Genomic DNA, 20,222 nt, shown 5'->3' on the forward strand with positions numbered 1-20,222 from the left:
TTGAACCTTCTAAAAGCTCATGATTTAACTCCAAAATATAAGTCTGAAGGGTTTTTTTTCTGTTGAGAGCGGTTAATGCAAACGTACCAGTTAAAGACAGGTATATAACATGCAGGGTTTGTGCTAAATATCAGAAAGATACATTACCAACAAAAAGTAAGGGAACTGATGAAATGATAGTGAAGGTGTAATGACGATAATGTCAGTAAAATAATTTTGGGTGTGCCTATCTATATCTATATCAGGTGTTGGTCAACACCTGGATGGTATACTGTTGATTTACTTGTTGTGTAAGAGCTACCCCAAGCTGGGCAATGATGGCGAGTGCTGGGTGTCTGGCGTATACTCTCCGCCCGAGAACATCCCACAGATGCTCTATTGCGGACATGTCAGGGTACTTGGCGGGCCAGTCCAATGTCCATGTGCCTTCTCGTCTGAGATAATAGGTGACAATCTGGACGTGATGTGGTCTGGCATTGTCATCTTGCAGTTCAAAATGTCTGCTGATAAATTTAGCAAACAGAACAACAGGACGTAAAATTTTTGTCAACATATCACTGGCCAGTCAAATGGTCAACAATTGTTGCCCTGGCATACTGCTCGCTGCTATGTGGCCAACAACATTTTCTGCCACCTGTGAAACAGGTGCAAACCTTTGATTTGCTGTAAACATGGTATGATGCCATTGGCACACAGCCCCTCCCTTTGCTGCCTGTGGTAAGCTGTCAGGGTCACACCCTTCACAGGATGCCTTGTCATAACCACTTACAGTTTAACAACATAACATCTGGTTTGAAAGACACATGCCCAATGCAGAAAGTCCTAGGACTCTTGCTGTCATAATTACAAAGTTATCAGCACTTTAGTTCTATTAGAGACTTTCAATCTCTGCAATGAACTCCCTGGAGATCATGTTCCAGTTAGACATGATCCAGAAAGTGTGTACACAAGCTTTACTGGGACTTCAAACAGAGTAGCCCTGACCTTCCATGTCAGCTAAACACATGCAAGAACATGAATGGTTGCGAACTCAGGTGGTCTTACAAATATGAAATCTATGCCATGCTAACAATACTTTCTGAAAGAAACAATTACCGTAACAGATCATCTCATGAGTGAAATGCCACTTAGACCATGAATCCCACCATGTATACCAAGTTTCAGCAAATTCCATTAATACATACCGGGACTCAAGTTATCATGTACACAAGCCGTTCTAATGTCCAAGTCACTCAGTTAATCCTTCCCATATTAAAAACACTTGTGGTGAATAGAGATACCCATCATGTTTTGTGTATTTTCAACTGTTATCCAAGAAATATAATTTACAACCAATAATTTACAATGTTTCTTTCCACAAAGGTAACCTGTAAAATTTCAGGGTAATTTAATAAAGGATTCCCCTTCTATAGGAATTCCTAATGTTACATACCAGTCCAAGGATGCCATTCTCACTCTGCAGGTTGACGTTGATACCCGGGCGGATAAAGTTGCTGGCCAACATGGGCATTCCAATACCAAGGTTTACTGACAAGGGTTAAGTAACATTTTCCACATTTCTATGTACAATGTAATTTGACAATATGTACAGTACATGTGTACTTGAAGCCTTCTTTAAACCAGTAGGAAGGATACCATACATGCCGTCAAGGAATTCCACAGCAGCTCGCTTGATTATCCTCTCCCTCATCAGAGCGCTAGCATCATGAGATTCATCCTTTGTTTTTTCTTTTGTCAACCGCAACCTCTGCAATACAGTAATACATGGAAAGTATTAGGTGCTGCCTCAAACTATGTTAAAAGTATCCTCTGGCCAAGCAGATAATCCTGATATCCTGATAAAACCAACCTGTTTTCTCAACCACCAACCATCTTCCCGAGACAAGTGAGTTAACTGACAATAAAAGTCCAGTTTCCACCCTTGCTGAACTAGGCTGCTATTATGGCTGGACTAACAAGTCTATGCATAGTCCAATCACAACCGCGCAACGAAATTGAAATCCAGTTCGTAAACTATCAAGCAGATTTCGGTCGATAGCAGTATTTGCAAAGCCTGTGCACCGCCAACTCGTCAACAGCTATTTTCCAAATCTTTTTAAGTTTTTAATCAAGGTGCTCACATGATTTGATGTAGTTGGTGATGTAAGACCCGTTTTTATCACAATATAGATCTTGATTATCGATCAGATCATCTTGACTGGGCGCCGCCATTTCGTTTGAAGCAAATGCAAGTATTATGAGAAGTGGAATCTGATTGGTGAGGTGAGGTGAAATTGGTTTTAACGTCGCGTCCAAGATTATTGCATTTATATAGCGACGTGCATGGCTGCTTGTACTAGACCAGATTGATGCCGATTAATAGTGCTAGCCCACTGAGATACCATGCCGCAATTTAACATGAATACCCCACTCAGACACGGTATACTGACTCCGAGCCGACCAGTCCTTGCTTTAACCCCTTAATGCCGAGCACCAGACAGGGTAACAACAAGTACCATCTTTTAACGTCTTTCGGTATGACGCGGCTGGGGATCGAACCCCGGACCTTCCGCTCTCCGGGCGGACGCTCTACCATTTGACCACGGAGGCGGTCTAACATCTTCGAAAATCTATCCATAGGAAAGGCACAGAAGGGACATAACTCGTTATGGCCACTGGTGGCGCTACGATCAAGCCCAGGAATTCCAGCCTATTTCGGCAAGGGTGGAAACTGGACTTTTAAAGTCAGTTAACTCTCTTGCCTCGGGAAGATGACCACCAACATACCAGTAGTCTAAGTTGATGAGTAAAATCTGCATATTTTTTGCATTTGTATACTTACCCTGCATAACTCCTCAATGCATCTGTATTCAGACAGTATGGAGGAGGTATACCTTCACATGTCAGAAAAACCTCAATAAACAAAACCCTTGACAAGACAAAAACTTGTTAAATAACCATATGGCATAAAAAGCAGCTCTAATTGTAGTGTAGAGCCATGGTAGAGGCTACTGCTCTGATCTTGTGAAGATTGTTTGCTCTCGGCGGATCAAGGTATGACTGCGCATAACCATAGAGATATGGTGTTGCGACCAACTTTGGTCGTGGTTGAGGGGATATTGAAATTTTTCTTTTTGAATACCTGGTAACTGATTGCGCAAGCCACGGCCGAGTTTGGAACGGCGGATGAAAGCTTGTAGTGCGAGCACCGGGCAAAAAAGGAGTCTATCCTCATTTTCGACCCTACAATCATCAAGATTGTTGGGATGGTGAAGGAACGATTAGGTTGGCCTAGAAGTTGAGTTTTTATTGCTATGGAAAAATACCCAGCACAACCCGAGGTATACTGCTTCCTGCGTAACATGCTAAAAAAACGCACACGGGTAATGTTAAGCACATGTAAATCGCTCACCCCTGCTGCAGTGGCCAAAGCCAAGAGAAACATTGTTTTCTTGGTAAGGTCATAAAGGAGGATGGGTTATGGAGCTTCAAGGGGGGCCCGTGCATACCTCCAAGTAGCACATTAAAATCCCACGCAGGTGGCCGAAATTGGCCTTCTGATCCTGGAGCCTGGAGGAGTGTAGTAGAGCCAGTATTTTGTCGTTTTGCTATTTCCCTGAACGGCCAACACTGAATTTGGCGCTACCAATTACCTTTTAATGATGCTACAATTCAAGTATCTTTTGGTACACAAGTGTAGGAGGTATTCAGCTAGGAATTGATCGCCACTTGACATCGTATGTTGAGAGACGATGTGCCAAAATAATGTCCTTAGCTGCACACTCTGAATAGCCATTGGCACTTCACTTCTTTTAAAGACAATGTGTGCAGATGAAATCTGCCTAACTTTGGGTGAGGTAGTTTGCTATGAGGGTGGATGAGTAGGTTGGACCACTGTGGGAGGGGTAGTGGATCTTCATCTGCAAAGTCTTTTAAAGGTCGACGAACCACCTCCTTGCTGGCCACAAAGGCACATCCAAAGTCAGAGCAAGGTTCTTGTATCTTTGATCCTTAGTATCACCATGGGCAGAATTAAAAGAGGCGGAAAAAGCGTACGGGGAGACATACGTCATAAGTTGTGGGTTCTGGTAAGTCACAAACAGGCCGATGTTTGGTTGCCCGAAGGCTGAAGCACCATCTGGAACCGTGAGTGAAGTTCCAACTCCGTGGGAACCACCCTGTCTGGCTGGTGAAATGGGGTTTAACGTCGCATTCAAGATTATTGCACTTATATAGCAACGTGCATGTATGTGTGTGTGGCTGCTTGTACTAGTCCGAACTGATGCTGATTTATAGTGCTAACTCACTGAGATACCATGCCGCAGTTTAACATAAATACCCCACTCAGACAGTATACTGACTCCGAGCCGACCAGTCCTTGTTTTAGCCCCTTAATGCTGTGCAACAGACAGGGTAACAACATGTACCATCTTTTAACGTCTTTTGGTATGACACGGCCGGGGATTGAACCCTGGATCTTTCGCTCTCTGGGTGGACGCTCTACCACTAGACAACGGAGGCGGTGCGGCCTCAATGAAGACAAACCAGACATCTGAGGTGGTAAGTATGGTCTCGAAGGACAAAGCAGTGAACAAAAATAACATTTTAAATTGGAGTGCAACCCCGATTGCAATCCAAGGAACGTGGATGAGGATCTTTAGAAGATTTGAAACACGACAATTTGTACACCCCAAAATTAGAAGTTGTAGTTGAGATGGACTTGAGCATGCCGATGAAAAACAGAGATGGTACAATCGGCAAAAAGTTACGAGTTTTAAAAGTGTATAATTTTTAAATACACGAAAACTATATGTAACACCAAGAGCTAGAGGTATTTAAATATATATAAGCATGTTAATAGCTAGATTAGAATTGCAAACAAATTTGACTACCTTGGTAAGAGGTAAACAAAGGTAACGCAAATTCAAAATGGCAGCCACATATCTTTTTACATGGAAAACACACACATATTATACCCAATTAGAGCAGCAGCCCAGAGCACTTTGGTCAAACGAACAAGGTACCAATATCCGAACACAGGAACATTTACTGTGTAACCCAACACATTGATATATATGGATGTCTGCCGGGGACCCCCTGCTGCATGTGGCCCCTGGCCCCCCAAAAAGAAGGGACCATTCAAGGGCTGGATCAAACATTGGAGGTACCACATGAAAGTAAGTGTAAATGAACTGGTTCATCTCACAGAGTACAGAATGGGCCACACCAGACAAATCTTCCTCTGCATAAGGCCTGCCAGACATCCCCAGAGAGGGTCCCAAAATTTGGGCTGGGTTAAACAATGGAGGTACCACATGAAATCAACATATAATGAACTATTACACTCTACTAAGTATAAAATACCCATTGCCAGACAAATCGTCTGCTGCATAAGGCCCGCCAGACACCCCCAAATGTTGACCCTTAATGCACTCAGTGGACACTCCGGTAAAATTTGACTAGAGTATACATTCAAAGTACCAGATGAAAGTAAGTTAAGATGAACAGGTACATGTTACTGAGTACAAAACGGCCCATACCTGACAAATTTTCCTCTGCATAAGGTCTGCCATACCCCCCAGAGAGGGTCCCAAAATTTGGGCTGGGTTACACATTGGAGGTACCACATAAAACCAACATAAAATGAACAATTGCACTCTACTTATTGCACAATACCCATTGCCAGACAAATCATCTTCTGCATAAGGCCTGCCAGACACCCACAAAAAGTTGACCCTTCAGGTATACACGGGTAAAATTGGTCTGGAATATATATCGATTGTACCACATTAAGGTAAGTTTAAATGAACAGGTTCATATCACAGAGTACAGAATGGGCCACACCAGACAAATCTTCCTCTGCATAAGGCTTAAACATTGGAGGTATCACATGGAACCAACATAAAATGAACTATTACACTCTACTTATTACAAAATACCCATTGCCAGACAAATCATCTTCTGTTTAAGGCCCGCCAGACACACCCTCACCCCACCCCACACAGTTGACCCTCTGTAATCCCAGTGTGCATAATGAAACATAGGAGGCAGAAGAGCATTGGACATAAGCTCTGAGTCAACAGATGGTCAAATTTATGTTTTGTTCTTAAAAATGGAAGGATTTTATTGAGATTAAAATCACGTATTTATAAAATTAGGTCTCTGAATACTAGTGTTGATATCATAGATTAGGCCTATCGTTGAAATGTAATGAAAATGGCATGAATCTGGTTCTTGTGAATATATATCTGATCAGCTATGAAGTCCTCAAAGCCTCCTATAGCCTGATAACTTGGCTATGGATTCCTACAAGCCAGATAGGCATATGATGCTATGTGCCTTGATTTTTATATACTGAACAACAAAAGTTCCCGTGACATTGAATAAGATTTGATGCAAAATTATGTTTTTTACCAAATCTGAAACAATTTCGGTTTGCAAAAGATAAAAGACTCCTGTAAGTGTTCAAATGGTTTAATTTGTCATACTGACTTTAAAAAATGCGTGATTTCATAAAAAACAACATGAACATGCCAAAATGTCAATTTACAAATCAATAGCGAGTGTGTCCAACTCTGGTTGCGATGCAAGCAACACATCTTTGTCTCATGGAATGGACCAGGCGTCGCACAAAGTCCTGTGGGATATCTGTCCATATCTGCTGGAGCATGTTTCGAAGTTCCTGGAGTGTCTGTAGAACACATGGTTGACGTCGAAGGCACCGATCAATCTCATCCCACACGTGCTTGATTGGTGATAGATCAGGGGAGCCAGCCAGCCAGATGATGACATTCACGTTGTTTTGTTGAAGAGATCCTGAACAAGTCGAGCAATATGAGGCCAGGCGTTGTCATGTTGAAAGGTAATGCCTGGGCCATGACGACGCAAAACGGTAGAACAACAGGGCCGATGATCTCGTCGCTGTCCATTGAAATTTACCTCTACCACTATCAAACAGGTCCTCTGTCTTGCTGTAATCCCGCCCGATACCATAACGCTGTCGCCCCAGAACCGATCTTCTTCCATGACACAATGATTGACGTAACGTTCACCTTGACATCGGTACACTCGAATCTGTCCTGAGGTGAAACGAGACTCGTCAGTGAATAGAACTTGTCCCTACTGTATGACCGTCCAGTGTAGACGCTGTCTGCAAACTGTAGACATGCTTGACGGTGGTTTCCTGTCAAAATGGGACGTCTGGTGGGTCTTCTGGCGACAATCCCTGCACATCTGAGGCGGCGACGTACGGTTTGTGAAGATATTCATTGAAGGCCAGGGATGCTTCTTGCAGTCACTGTTGCTGGCTGGAATCGATTTCGTAGGTTTGTTGTTCGTATCCAGTTGTCTTGTCGATTATTGGTTACGCGTGGCCTGCCACTCTCTGACTGCATTCGTCTGTTGCCAACGTTGCCATAAACACCAAATGTTGTTTCTGTGGACGTTAAATTGTCTTGCAACGTCACGTTGACTCGATCCTGCTCAAGCATACCAATGGCTCGCAGTTGCTCATTTTCGGACAAGCATGGAATTTAATAATGTTGAATAATTTCGTAATTTTATTGTTTTTCAGAGTGGTTGTTGTCAGCACGATGCTAAACAATGCATATGGAATCCCGTTAACGCACATGTTTTTATACCCATTCTTGGGTCGTGAAATGCAAGGGGCTTGCATAAAAGACAACTTTTGCAAGGAATGCATGCTTTTCTGTAGCAGTTGCGTTTTTGTGACTTGATTCCATACATGTACTACGATAGTGAAAACCAAACTTTACTTGTTTGAAAAATACACTAAAATATTGGTGTCACAGGAACTTTTGTTGTTGAGTGTTGCAGAATGGTTAATGATAGCCCCTGATACCTCTTGGAAATGTTTTAGGACGCTAATATGGAAAATCTGGGTGGTAATTGTGTTTAATAACCTATGATCTTCATTTATTTAGTAAGTTTTATCATCTAAAAAGCTGAATTCAGGCCAAATATATCTCCATATTTATCAATTTTACATAGATGTCTTTTCTTCGTTGACGAGATACTATTGCGTCTGGAAAATCAAGTCTAACCCAATGGAATGGTATCATTAGACTTATATCAAAGGCTAGGCCTATTGAGATATCTAGATTAGACTAGCTCACTGTATCAATGGATGCTGCATGGATAAAACCATGCTTGATGACACATAACCTGCAGGAATGTCAACACAAAGGAGATCTGGCTTGAATTTTTTTAAAGAAACCTTCTCGCCACAATAAAAAGAAAGAGCGTTTTCTAAAACCCTTACCTTATTAATTTGCGCTCCTCTTCTGGAGCTTACTCGTATGAACGTATTTGTAAACTTTCAAGCCATTTTTAAATTTGTGCGACAAGGTAGGCCTACGATCGAGCGAGAACTATGCAACCAATCATTTACATTGCATTAGTTAGGCTTGATTTTCCTGACGCAATAGTATCTCGTCAACGAAGAGAGGACGTCTATGTAAAATTGATAAATATGGACATATCTGGCCGGAATTCAGCTTTTTAGATGATTAAACTTACTAAATAAACGGAGATCATAGGTTTTTAAACATGATTATCACCAAGAGATTTCCAAATGGTATTAGGGACTATCATTAACCATTCTTATAGCAGGCTTTGAGGACTACCTAAGCATGTTTGGGTTTGTAGGAATCCATAATTTTATAAATACGTGATTTTAATCTCAATAAAATCCTTCCATCTTTAAGAACAAAACATAAATTTGACCATCTGTTGACTCTCAGAGCTTATGTCCAATGCTCTTCTGCCTCTTATGTTTCATTATGCACACTGGGATTACAGAGGGTCAACTGTGTAGGGTGGGGTGAGGGTGTGTCTGGCGGGCCTTAAACAGAAGATGATTTGTCTGGCAATGGGTATTTTGTAATAAGTAGAGTGTAATAGTTCATTTTATGTTGGTTCCATGTGATACCTCCAATGTTTAAGCCTTATGCAGAGGAAGATTTGTCTGGTGTGGCCCATTCTGTACTCTGTGATATGAACCTGTTCATTTAAACTTACCTTAATGTGGTACAATCGATATATATTCCAGACCAATTTTACCCGTTTATACCTGAAGGGTCAACTTTTTGTGGGTGTCTGGCAGGCCTTATGCAGAAGATGATTTGTCTGGCAATGGGTATTGTGCAATAAGTAGAGTGCAATTGTTCATTTTATGTTGGTTTTATGTGGTACCTCCAATGTGTAACCCAGCCCAAATTTTGGGACGCTCTCTGGGGGGTATGGCAGACCTTATGCAGAGGAAAATTTGTCAGGTATGGGCCGTTTTGTACTCAGTAACATGTACCTGTTCATCTAAACTTACTTTCATCTGGTACTTTGAATGTATACTCTAGTCAAATTTTACCGGAGTGTCCACTGAGTGCATTAAGGGTCAACATTTGGGGGTGTCTGGCGGGCCTTATGCAGCAGACGATTTGTCTGGCAATGGGTATTTTATACTTAGTAGAGTGTAATAGTTCATTATATGTTGATTTCATGTGGTACCTCCATTGTTTAACCCAGCCCAAATTTTGGGACCCTCTCTGGGGATGTCTGGCAGGCCTTATGCAGAGGAAGATTTGTCTGGTGTGGCCCATTCTGTACTCTGTGAGATGAACCAGTTCATTTACACTTACTTTCATGTGGTACCTCCAATGTTTGATCCAGCCCTTGAATGGTCCCTTCTTTTGGGGGGCCAGGGTTCCCGGCAGACATCCATATATGAATATGTTGGGTTACACAGTAAATGTTCCTGTGTCCGGATATTGGTACCTTGTTCGTTTGACCAAAGTGCTCTGGGCTGCCGGTCTAAATCAAGTGAAAGTAATATGAAAAGGATACATCATACCATTGCAGACATAATTTAGTGTGGTAGCAGAATCTAACCAATAAATTAAGCAAAAGATTGGAGAGTCATAGTGAGACACGTCCTTGCTAGTCGGCGATAAAATGAATATGATTACATGTGACGGGGGTGCGTTCAGGTGAGATGTTTTCTCTGTTCTCCGGGAACACAGTTCAGGAAGTTTCCAATACCTTTCGGAAATGAGTAGAGATAAGCAATGAGTAAGGATAAAATAATAATATTTTACAACCCATAATAAACAAGTCTAAAAATGTGTTTAGCTCTATCGTTTTATAAACTCTTTTTGTCTTTCTTTGTTGACAAGTGCCAGTGATAATAAAGTACAGCAACATCTTGTCACTCACAAGAAAATGGTCTTACACCTTTAGAGAGATTTTTACAATTCTACCTTGTATAAAGTGGCTTGCAAGCTACCCACCTCAATCCTCTTCTCATACTTTGGTCCACGGATTACACGCTGCACATAAATGTGGGGCACATGGACATCTTCTGCAGGGATTTCTCCAACATCCACAATCTCCTCCACCTCCGCTATAGTAATGGTCGCGGCTTTACACATTGGTGGGTTGAAGTTACGTGCTGTCTTCCTGCAGCAATGCCATCAGTTTTAGTCAGTGAAACCTCCCAGCTACGCTACTTTACAAAATTCTAAACATGAACCATGTCTACTAAACATACAACAGAATACAAACCATTATAGGATGATTTGTAATATTGAAAGCAAAGAGAATCTATTGACCTGTGTTTTCAACAGGGCAAAAAAATAAAATGTGCTGGTACAACATGAAAATATGTCTTTTTTTCCCCTTGAGAAACTGTTGTTTGTTGTGTAACACCACACTCAGCTAAAACATGGGATCTCTAAATAATGAATTCTGGACCATACTATCCAGCAATTTACATCATGAGCATCGATCCACACAATTGGGATACAGTGACATACAATCAACCAAGGCACCGAGTCTGACCACGCGATCCATTCAGTTGCCTCTAACAACCAGCATACATTCCTGGGGGCCCCGACTACCCTCTTACAACATGCGTACATTGCTGGGGACCCGACTACCCTCTAACAACATGCATACATTAGTTGGGGCCCGACTACCCTCTAACAACATGCATACATTAGTTGGGGCCCGACTACCCTCTAACAACATGCATACATTGCTGGGGACCCGACTACCCTCTAACAACATGCATACATTAGTTGGGGCCCGACTACCCTCTAACAACATGCATACATTAGTTGGGGCCCGACTACCCTCTAACAACATGCATACATCGGTTGGGGCCCGACTACCCTCTAACAACATGCATACATGAGTGGGGGCCTGACTACCCTCTAACAACCAGCATACATTCCTGGGGGCCCCGACTACCCTCTTACAACATGCGTACATTGCTGGGGACCCGACTACCCTCTAACAACATGCATACATTAGTTGGGGCCCGACTACCCTCTAACAACATGCATACATCGGTTGGGGCCCGACTACCCTCTAACAACATGCATACATGAGTGGGGGCCTGACTACCCTCTAACAACATGCATACATTAGTGGGGGTCTGACCACCCTCTAACAACATGCATACATTAGTGGGGGTCCGACCTACCTCTAACAACATGCATACATTGGTGGGGACCCGACCACCCACTAACAACATGCATACATTTGTGGGGGCCCGACTACCCTCTTACAACATGCATACATCGCAGGGGGCCCGACTACCCTCTAACAACATGCATACATTGCTGGGGGCCTGACTACCCTCTAACAACATGAATACATTAGTGGGGGCCTGACCACCCTCTAACAACATGCATACAGTGCTGGGGGCCCGACTACCCTCTTACAACATGCATACATTGCTGGGGGCCTGACCACCCTCTAACAACATGCATACATTGCTGGGGGCCAGACTACCCTCTAACAACATGCCATACATTGCTGGGGGCCTGACCACCCTCTAACAACATGCATACATTGGTTGGGGCCTGACTACCCTCTTACAACATGAATACATTAGTGGGGGCCTGACCACCCTCTAACAACTTGCATACATTGCTGGGGGCTTTGCATAGAAGTATAATTAAAAGTACATGTACTAACTTTTTAAATATTTGACAAAACTTAAATATATGTGAAAATACCAAAATCTGCAATGTTGGTTTGCACATTTGTTTGAATAAAACATTTGCATTTACATGTTTCCCTCAATGTCTAACATGCATAGTTTAAAGAACATTGCAGAGCCTGAAGCAATATATGAATTGTTGTCAAATGAGACCTAATCTACATTTTTCTATGGCATATTATACCATATCTTTGACAACGGGACTTAGTGATTCTCGGCTTCACCTCTCAATATAGGCAAGTAAGCTGGCCTAAAATATACTGCCAACAAAAAATAAGGGAACTAATGACTTGAATGTCGCTATGTACATTTACAATGCCGTTTCATCTGAAAAACAACATCTAATCACAATGACATTTCACATCATGCATGAACAGCATGTGATGCTCACAGAAGCCAAAGTGTGAGCACCCATAGGATAACTCACAATCACTAATGCAATTGAGGTGAGCACTTTGCTTAAAAAAATGCTTAAAAATGTCTCTGAGACTGCATCTCCATGAACAGACAAAATGGCGAATTGTGGGTACGATGGAGGGGTCGTCAATATCCCACATTGCCCGAATGTTTGGCAAATCAAAATGTGTCATTTCTAGACTGTAGGACAAGTACCATCAAATGCGATGAGACCCTTGTGGGATAGGCCTAAGAAAAACAACACCTGGACAAGATCGTCTCATAACATTAATTGCACTACGCAATAGATTCAAATCTGCTACTGTTAAAAACCGACTCTATGCAGCCCGTTTGAAAGCAAGGCGTCCTGTGAAGAGTGTGATACAGCAATAAATAGCCTTTAGATATTGCTGTTGTAGTAGCCATATTGAAAAAAATGGGATTGGAACCTCTTTGAGGAAACTAGAGTGTTATCATTGGAAGTTTCAGGTTCACTAGTAGTATAGGTAATGGGGGTTCTGCCGCAACTCCACTGGAGCCGGATTTATATACTTATACTGCTACTACAGGTGGCATTTTTTATGCCAAAATGACTATGCGATTCAACGATAGTCATGAGATTAAGCTAAATTGGCTCTAGCTCACCAATACCTGGGGCCAATCATTGCTTTAGATGAGCCTAAATGGTAATAAAAATATTCTTCATTATTTTTATCGATAAAGCGATATTCAACATTTTTATTAAGTTCTTCGTTCATTTTACTAGGAGACCAGACTATATAACTACACTCTTCTTGTAAATTGATAAGAAACAATTGATAACCCTATTTGGTTGGTTTGACATCACTGATATAATAAAAACCTTGTGGTAATTCTCTCAATTTAATAGTTTTTTCGATCTCCATTATTATATATATTTATGTAAGCATTTGTCTAAATGTGATCAAACGATAGTAAGCAATCTATTTTTAATCTCCGACCAGTTCTTTGGTTTTGGCACGAAATACTTGACGCGCTTGTTGCCTCCCCTGTTCTATGAACTTTTTTTTCTCATCTTCGCTAATACCACTGGTCTTACGAGATTTGGATCGAATCTCCTGCTTCATTTCGTTGTATTTGGTGAGTTCCGACAGCACTAAACGAAACTCATCCTCGGATATCTTACAATCAGCCATTGCTGTTGAAATATGATCCTCAATGCTGTTCAACTTTTCTTCGGCTAGTATCCGAATACTATCATGTTTTAATGCTTTCTTTTCTAACCTACGAGAAATGAATTTTATCGCTATTCCTGTCAGTCCCGAGACTCCGGCACCTATTTCCATGCCGAGCACGATAGGCGCGGCGATTATAGTTGATAGTAAACCGACACCAGCTACACCGAGTCCCATGCCAGGTGCTACAAGAGCGGTGTCAACTCCTTCCAGAGCATTCACGGCTCTGCGATACTTTTTATACAATCCAAGTCTCAACTCCCTATCCTTCTCTATTCGATGTTTTATGTCGCTTATTTGATGTAATCGAAATCCATCAACAGTTTCCATCTTTTCAATTGCTTCATCGAGCGCCGGATATAAACTCATAGTGTATATTACGAATATATAATAGTCTTTAATTGGTCTTGCTTAAATGTTTTGAGATTATACATCAACCTTATCAAATGTATATTTTACGGCAAGAATATCTTAGTAAGAGAAATGCTGTCACTTTTAATAATTTGAACCCCCTCGAGGGTTGCAACGGGTGATGCTCCGATATGAATAATACTGCAAAGTTGACGCTCGTGTTTCTTGAGCCATTTAATCGATAGACCTGGTAATATTTCGAAGGCATCTTCCGGTGCATCTCCGAACAAGACTTCAATAATAAGAGTAGAAATATTAGGTATTGCACTCAAGTTATCTTTAATATCATCAAATTCTGTAACCAAATGTAAACTAACATTTTTTACTGCTGGACAACTATATAACATATGACCTGGGTTTTCTGGCAGGGGAGAGACTAACACACTTTTTCGTTTTGACGGGATATAGGCCGCGAGTACGATACCACTATTTATTATCTTAGTTAAATTATGTCCCTTACCCATCATAACATAAGGTGGGGTAATGACGATATTCAATAGCCACTCGATGTTTGCTTCGACCATAGTCCATTTATTCTCATTGTTGCGAATAATATTGTACGAAGTGTTTTTATGGAGTCTACTAACGTCAACATCGCTTAAATCTTCTAGATTACCCGTGAATGTAACTTCTTTCCGCTTGTATACATTATCGTGTAAGTGTAAAGCGTATAACTTACCATTGGTACCCGGTTTACCGAATCCTTCTGTGTCTCCGAGATCGGAAAGCGCAATTGTATTACATTGTCTGAGCATTCCAGGGCCTGATGCATCAACTTTTATTCATAATATGGAGTGTTACACTTAAGTATCCTATATGTACAGGTTGGTGTTTTACATCTAATATAGAAATTTTGAGGTCTGAAATAATACCCCGCTTTAATTTTTTATATTGTAATGGTGAGAAAGATTCTGTTCTACCGCTATTATATTTTTCATCTTTGACTGTAATAGATCTGAGTATAGTTAAAGGACTTTCTAGTTGAATATTATCCGCCGTGCTTATTTGATCAAGATGGATACACAACTCTTTATAGGGAACTAAATCGGGTAATATATCAACATGTGTAAATCCAAGTGTAAATGGTAAGTTACCATAAAAATAAATTGTACCTTTTTCTCCGGAGTCGAATTTCACTGTCCCATTCGACTCATTTTGTGTGAGACTCATTCCATAAGGCTTAAAAATTTCATCGTTGAGTGAGCATACGCTGTAATACCCATCAGGTATAGTAATGACTTTTTTTTCATTTGATTTAAGCATTGTATAATTACCTCTCGCAGCACTTATATTGGTCCACAGCGGGTAATATGTTACGTCACAGATAGCTACTTCGAGTTGTCCATCCGAGTTATCGATAGTATGAAGCAGTTCAATAGACTGACCGTTTGTTATTCCCGGGAGTGTAACATACATATTAAATATACAATGATACTATATCATAACTTAAATATGAAATCGAGATACATTACTAATCAATCGATTATAGTAACTGCCTCGGTGCTGAATTTATCGTTAAATTCCCTGATATCTTTGAAAAATACAGTTTCATGGTAACTAACGATAAAATGGTGCACGATTGGTTTCACAATCCGATGCATTTTGGCAGAATCAGTTAAACTTTGCCGTTTGGTGTGCCACAACGGGATGTGGCGTATCTGTTAATGCCTCAGGATTTAAACTATATAAGTCTGTTATATTATTTCACGTGTACTATCAGATTAGACGTATACTTAAAGAAATTAATGCTCCATTACCGCAGGATCCAGCATGGAATCACGCAAATAATATTTATGATAAGAGGGCCTTCGAACATATTTGTAATGAATTTAATGTTTCTACGAGTAAAGATTGGCGCTTTAGTGGACCTAGCCATGGTCTAGGTATTCCGTACTCTGGACAAAGAACTATTAAAGATAAAAGCGATTATTTAATTAAAAAGGGTCTGATCCCTTCAAGCTTTGCTCTCTCGAGTAAAGAGTTTAGAGCAGATCGTATGAACTTTGAGAGTGGCATTCCTTATATTATAACAAAGTTTGTGCATCCAAACGATACAACAGACGCTTGGAGTGAATTTCTTAATGATAAAACTGATAATAATTTCACTAATCCAGGATTTGAAAGAGTTAATGAATCGATAAGAACTTATGTATGGGCAATTCTCGGTGCGCAATCGCGACACGAACGGGAATCATCGGTACTGGGACGGCGTTCGAAGCGCAAAAACATATTATAACAAAGTTTGTGCATCCAAACGATACAACAGACGCTTGGAATGAATTTCTTAATGATAAAACGGATAATAATTTCACTAATCCAGGATTTGAAAGAGTTAATGAATCGATAAGAACTTATGTATGGGCAATTCTCGGTGCGCAATCGCAACACGAACGGGAATCATCGGTACTGGGACGGCGTTCGAAGCGCAAAAACAGTTTGTCGCAAACGTGGAGGACACCATTAATTCACCAGTTGACATACCATCGTCTATACAGCGTTTTCAAGATGCATTACAGTACGCTAAATCCAAAGTGGACTACGTTTATGCGCCGGGACTATACATGTCTCCGAGTAATATGGAACGGTCAAGTGAAAGGTTATAATAATAAAATTGTTATTGCTACCGATAAACAAAAAACAGGTATAAATTCAGATATTAACATCGAATTAATAACACAAACAATCACAGGCGAAAAGGGAATAGTCAAGCCACAAACACCAACTATCGCTCAACCATCTACTGATGCACAAGTACCTACGCATATTGCGGCTAAAAATATCAACAACATATCGATGAAAAAACAGCGCTTGTAGTTGGTGGAGTCACGGCTGGTTTACTCATGATTTGGTTAAATAGTTCTTAGCGAATACGTACAAGAGTCCTGCGATTGCTACAATCAGCCCCCACAAGTTTTGACTAAGCCAAGTGGTGGTCTTAGCTAATAAATTCAATAGCCAGGAAACAACACTCCCTATTATACCGGGAAGTGCGGCCGCGGCTTTTTCAGCGAGCTTTCCCAGTGCTGAACCTAATGCTCTTAAATGCTTTTTTATCCACTCTTTTATACCACCCGACGTAGGGGGTGTGGGCAGCGTTTTAACAATGTTTTAATTTTATCGGCCAGTGTAGTGTCATCGTTGAGGACTTGATCGATAGTTTCTCGACTTCGACTGATTTGTGAACGAAGTGCCTTTCTATTACTGGAAGCTGCTTCGAGGCGGGCCGATCTTTCGTCTTCTAAGTAACGCAATCTTTCTGCTACGCGGCGTCTACTGAACTCATCGCCCGCCTGTTCAAGTTTTGTTTTCTCTTGAGCTATATGCTTGTCGATTTCGGATATCTTGGCCGTATTATTTATCAGTTCTCCCCGCATTGTTCGCATTGCCTTGTCAAGACCTCGTAATTCCCTAATACTAAACTCCGAGACCGTGGAATTATCGTAGTAGGTATCCAAGATTTCTCCGAGTCCGTTCAAGGCCACCATCGAGGAAGCTTCCAAATTATCTGTATTATCGAGTTCATCACGCATGGTTTGAAGAACCTTAGTAGTCTTCGCGGAATGCCGCGAGTAGTCTACAAAACCTAATTTATCACGAACAAACACGGTGCCGAGTTTACCGGCTATAGCAGACAAGGCTAGGGGCTCACGAGTACGAGAATTCATAAGATCAATATCAGGTTCGCCTCGTATTCGCAATATTCCTTTACTATCTATCGTAAACTTTGAATAGTCACGACCTATTGGGTTAACATAATTTTTATCTTCTTTTAAGGCATCGTAATAATCATTGACGTTTGATTGTAAAAGTTCATCGTTAAGACTACTAAACCTGGTTTCATCAGTATCTTCGATTGGATTCTGGTTATCAAAGTCATCAAAGGTACTTAGAACAAAGTCATTAATATCAAAATTAGTCATTTTTATATTAAACATAGGGTACATGTTTTCAATATAACAATGTCTTCGCAATACGGACGGAAGTTAAACCCACAACGTAGACTTCGAGATCCATTAGGGGTCAAGGCAATTCGTCAGTCTGTAACTATAACTAATAACCCTAGTACCATCAATCAGAATCAAACGCTTCTGGTTCGCTTTCCTAATCTCGGCGCACACAATGTGTTAGTTCCCGGAACTGTCTGACTAGCATTTACGATTATTTTGACTTCTACTGACGTTAACAGGGGGCCCGTTCAGTACATAGGTCGTGCTATCGTTAAGAAAATCGCGATTAAAATTAGCGGTAATGAGGTTTTGAGTATCGACGATAGCGATGTATACTATTGTTACATGGATCTCTGGAGAATGGATAAAGAGCGGGAAAACTTACAGTACCAAGGTATTTGTAATCGGAACACATTGAGACTGCTCGTAGATGCTTCTAGTGGTGATGGTACTGTCGTAAAATATCAGGCCGTTGCCGACGCATTGGGTAACCGATTCTATATTCCGCTAGACTTTGAATAACTAGATTCCCACATGCCCTTTTATCAAGCATCCCTAGGTGATAGGTTAGAATACGAACTCACATTTAATGACTACGGTAGAGTAATCAGAGCTGCTGAAGATGCTAGCTTTTCCATTGACAATATCTCGCTGGAGTACGACATGATAACAGATCCCGAATTAGCCAGACAAATTCGTAACCAGTATACAGGAAGTTTAGCCATTTTGTACGATCGCGTGCTGCGACATCGAAAGATCACGAGGGACAAAAAAGATATGAAGTGCAGTATCAATCTAAACGTCCCCACGAGGTTGTTGAAGGGTATTTTAATGTTGTTTGAGGACCCCTCCGATGCGTTTAAAAGAAATACCGAGAAGTTCTACAATCCCAAGATTACAAAAGAAGAATTGACTATCGAGGGCGTTCCTAATCAACTATATAGCCAAGGAATGCTAGCGTATCACCAGTGGGATGAGATTAAAAAACTTCCTTCTATAAAACGCTCCCCGGAAGTTAACGCGGTCGTGAAAGATCTCTGGCTTTGGCTCGACATGCGAACAACGGACGATGACCAACTACACGGCAGTGGGAGGAGAATAGAAAATGCTAGCGAGGGTGCCACCATACAGATAACGAAGCTTCAGGAATCAGCTGGTAAATTAAACATATATTTGTACGTGATTATGGATGCGCAACTTAATATACAGAATGGGAGATTCGTGCAAGCAATCTATTAATAATCTTTTACCTAAAGATCCGCACTGCGCTATCATCTGCAGGCAAACGGGCTGTGGAAAAACAGCTTTTATTCTAGATTTTTTACAAAGTCATTATCGGGACGTTTTCGATCATATTATTATTCTGTGCCCGACTATAAGCGTTAATAAAACATACTTATCGAGAGATTGGGTAATGAATGACGACGGGGTACACAGAGTCGATCCGGGCGATCGTTTACAAGACTGTCTCCGAGTATGTCACGAAAAATACAAAGGAGAATCAACTCTTTTCGTAATAGACGACTGCAGCGCGAGTAAAGAACTCACAAAAAAGAAAGATATGCTTTCGTATTTAGCATTCTCCGGTCGGCATACTCAACATAGCGTTTGGGTACTTACTCAAAAATACAACTCTGTCCTGAAAGATCTGAGAGAGCAGACCAAATGGGTAGCCCTGTTTCATTGCAAAGATCGAGATACATTCGAGGAATGTTTACGCGAAAATGTCATTTATACCAAGCTCGAACGAGATAAAGTCAGAAAACTGTTAGCAGCAACGAAGCACTGTAAACTCGTATTAAACACTGATCAACCAGCTGCTTATGCAATTGCTTAGCAAAATGTAGCAAAATGTGGCAAATATAGCAAAAATATGGCAAAAATGTAGCAAAATTATAGGAAAATTAAAGCAAATATAGCAAAACTACAGCAAAAATACGATAAGTTGAACATTAGCGGTTAATATGACATAAAATGTGGTTCGAAATCATCATTCTTTCGCAACAGTTCATTATTACGGGTTTTATTGGATATGTCATATTATATTATGTTAGACTTAGATATCTCCTTAGGTATTACATTATGGAATGCGACGAACTCATCGAACAAATGCTCAAAGAATCTGAGCCTGATGTAGATAAATCTTTAGATAAACATAGAGAAAGACTCGCCGCTTTGGTAGCCGGTGGAAAATGTTCCCAATATTTGGGAGAAAATTATACCATCGAAAAAATTGATAACATGACTGATGAA

General features: G+C 40.9%; 1 protein-coding gene across 1 annotated transcript in view; it reads right to left on the reverse strand.

The window, feature by feature from the left end:
* Nucleotides 1–20,222, reverse strand: part of LOC139478446 (succinyl-CoA:3-ketoacid coenzyme A transferase 1, mitochondrial-like) — a 61,807-nt gene that overhangs the window by 14,953 nt on the left and 26,632 nt on the right. The window contains exons 7-9 of the mRNA XM_071260908.1: nucleotides 10,284–10,452; nucleotides 1,636–1,747; nucleotides 1,433–1,527 (exon numbers count right to left, since the gene is read on the reverse strand). Of these exons, the coding sequence (XP_071117009.1) occupies nucleotides 1,433–1,527; nucleotides 1,636–1,747; nucleotides 10,284–10,452 (376 nt within the window). The remainder of the gene's footprint in view (nucleotides 1–1,432; nucleotides 1,528–1,635; nucleotides 1,748–10,283; nucleotides 10,453–20,222) is intronic.

The sequence above is a fragment of the Haliotis cracherodii genome, unplaced genomic scaffold, assembly GCF_022045235.1.
Source record: "Haliotis cracherodii isolate W230 unplaced genomic scaffold, xgHalCrac1.p SCAF_4, whole genome shotgun sequence".
Classification (NCBI taxonomy): domain Eukaryota; kingdom Metazoa; phylum Mollusca; class Gastropoda; order Lepetellida; family Haliotidae; genus Haliotis; species Haliotis cracherodii.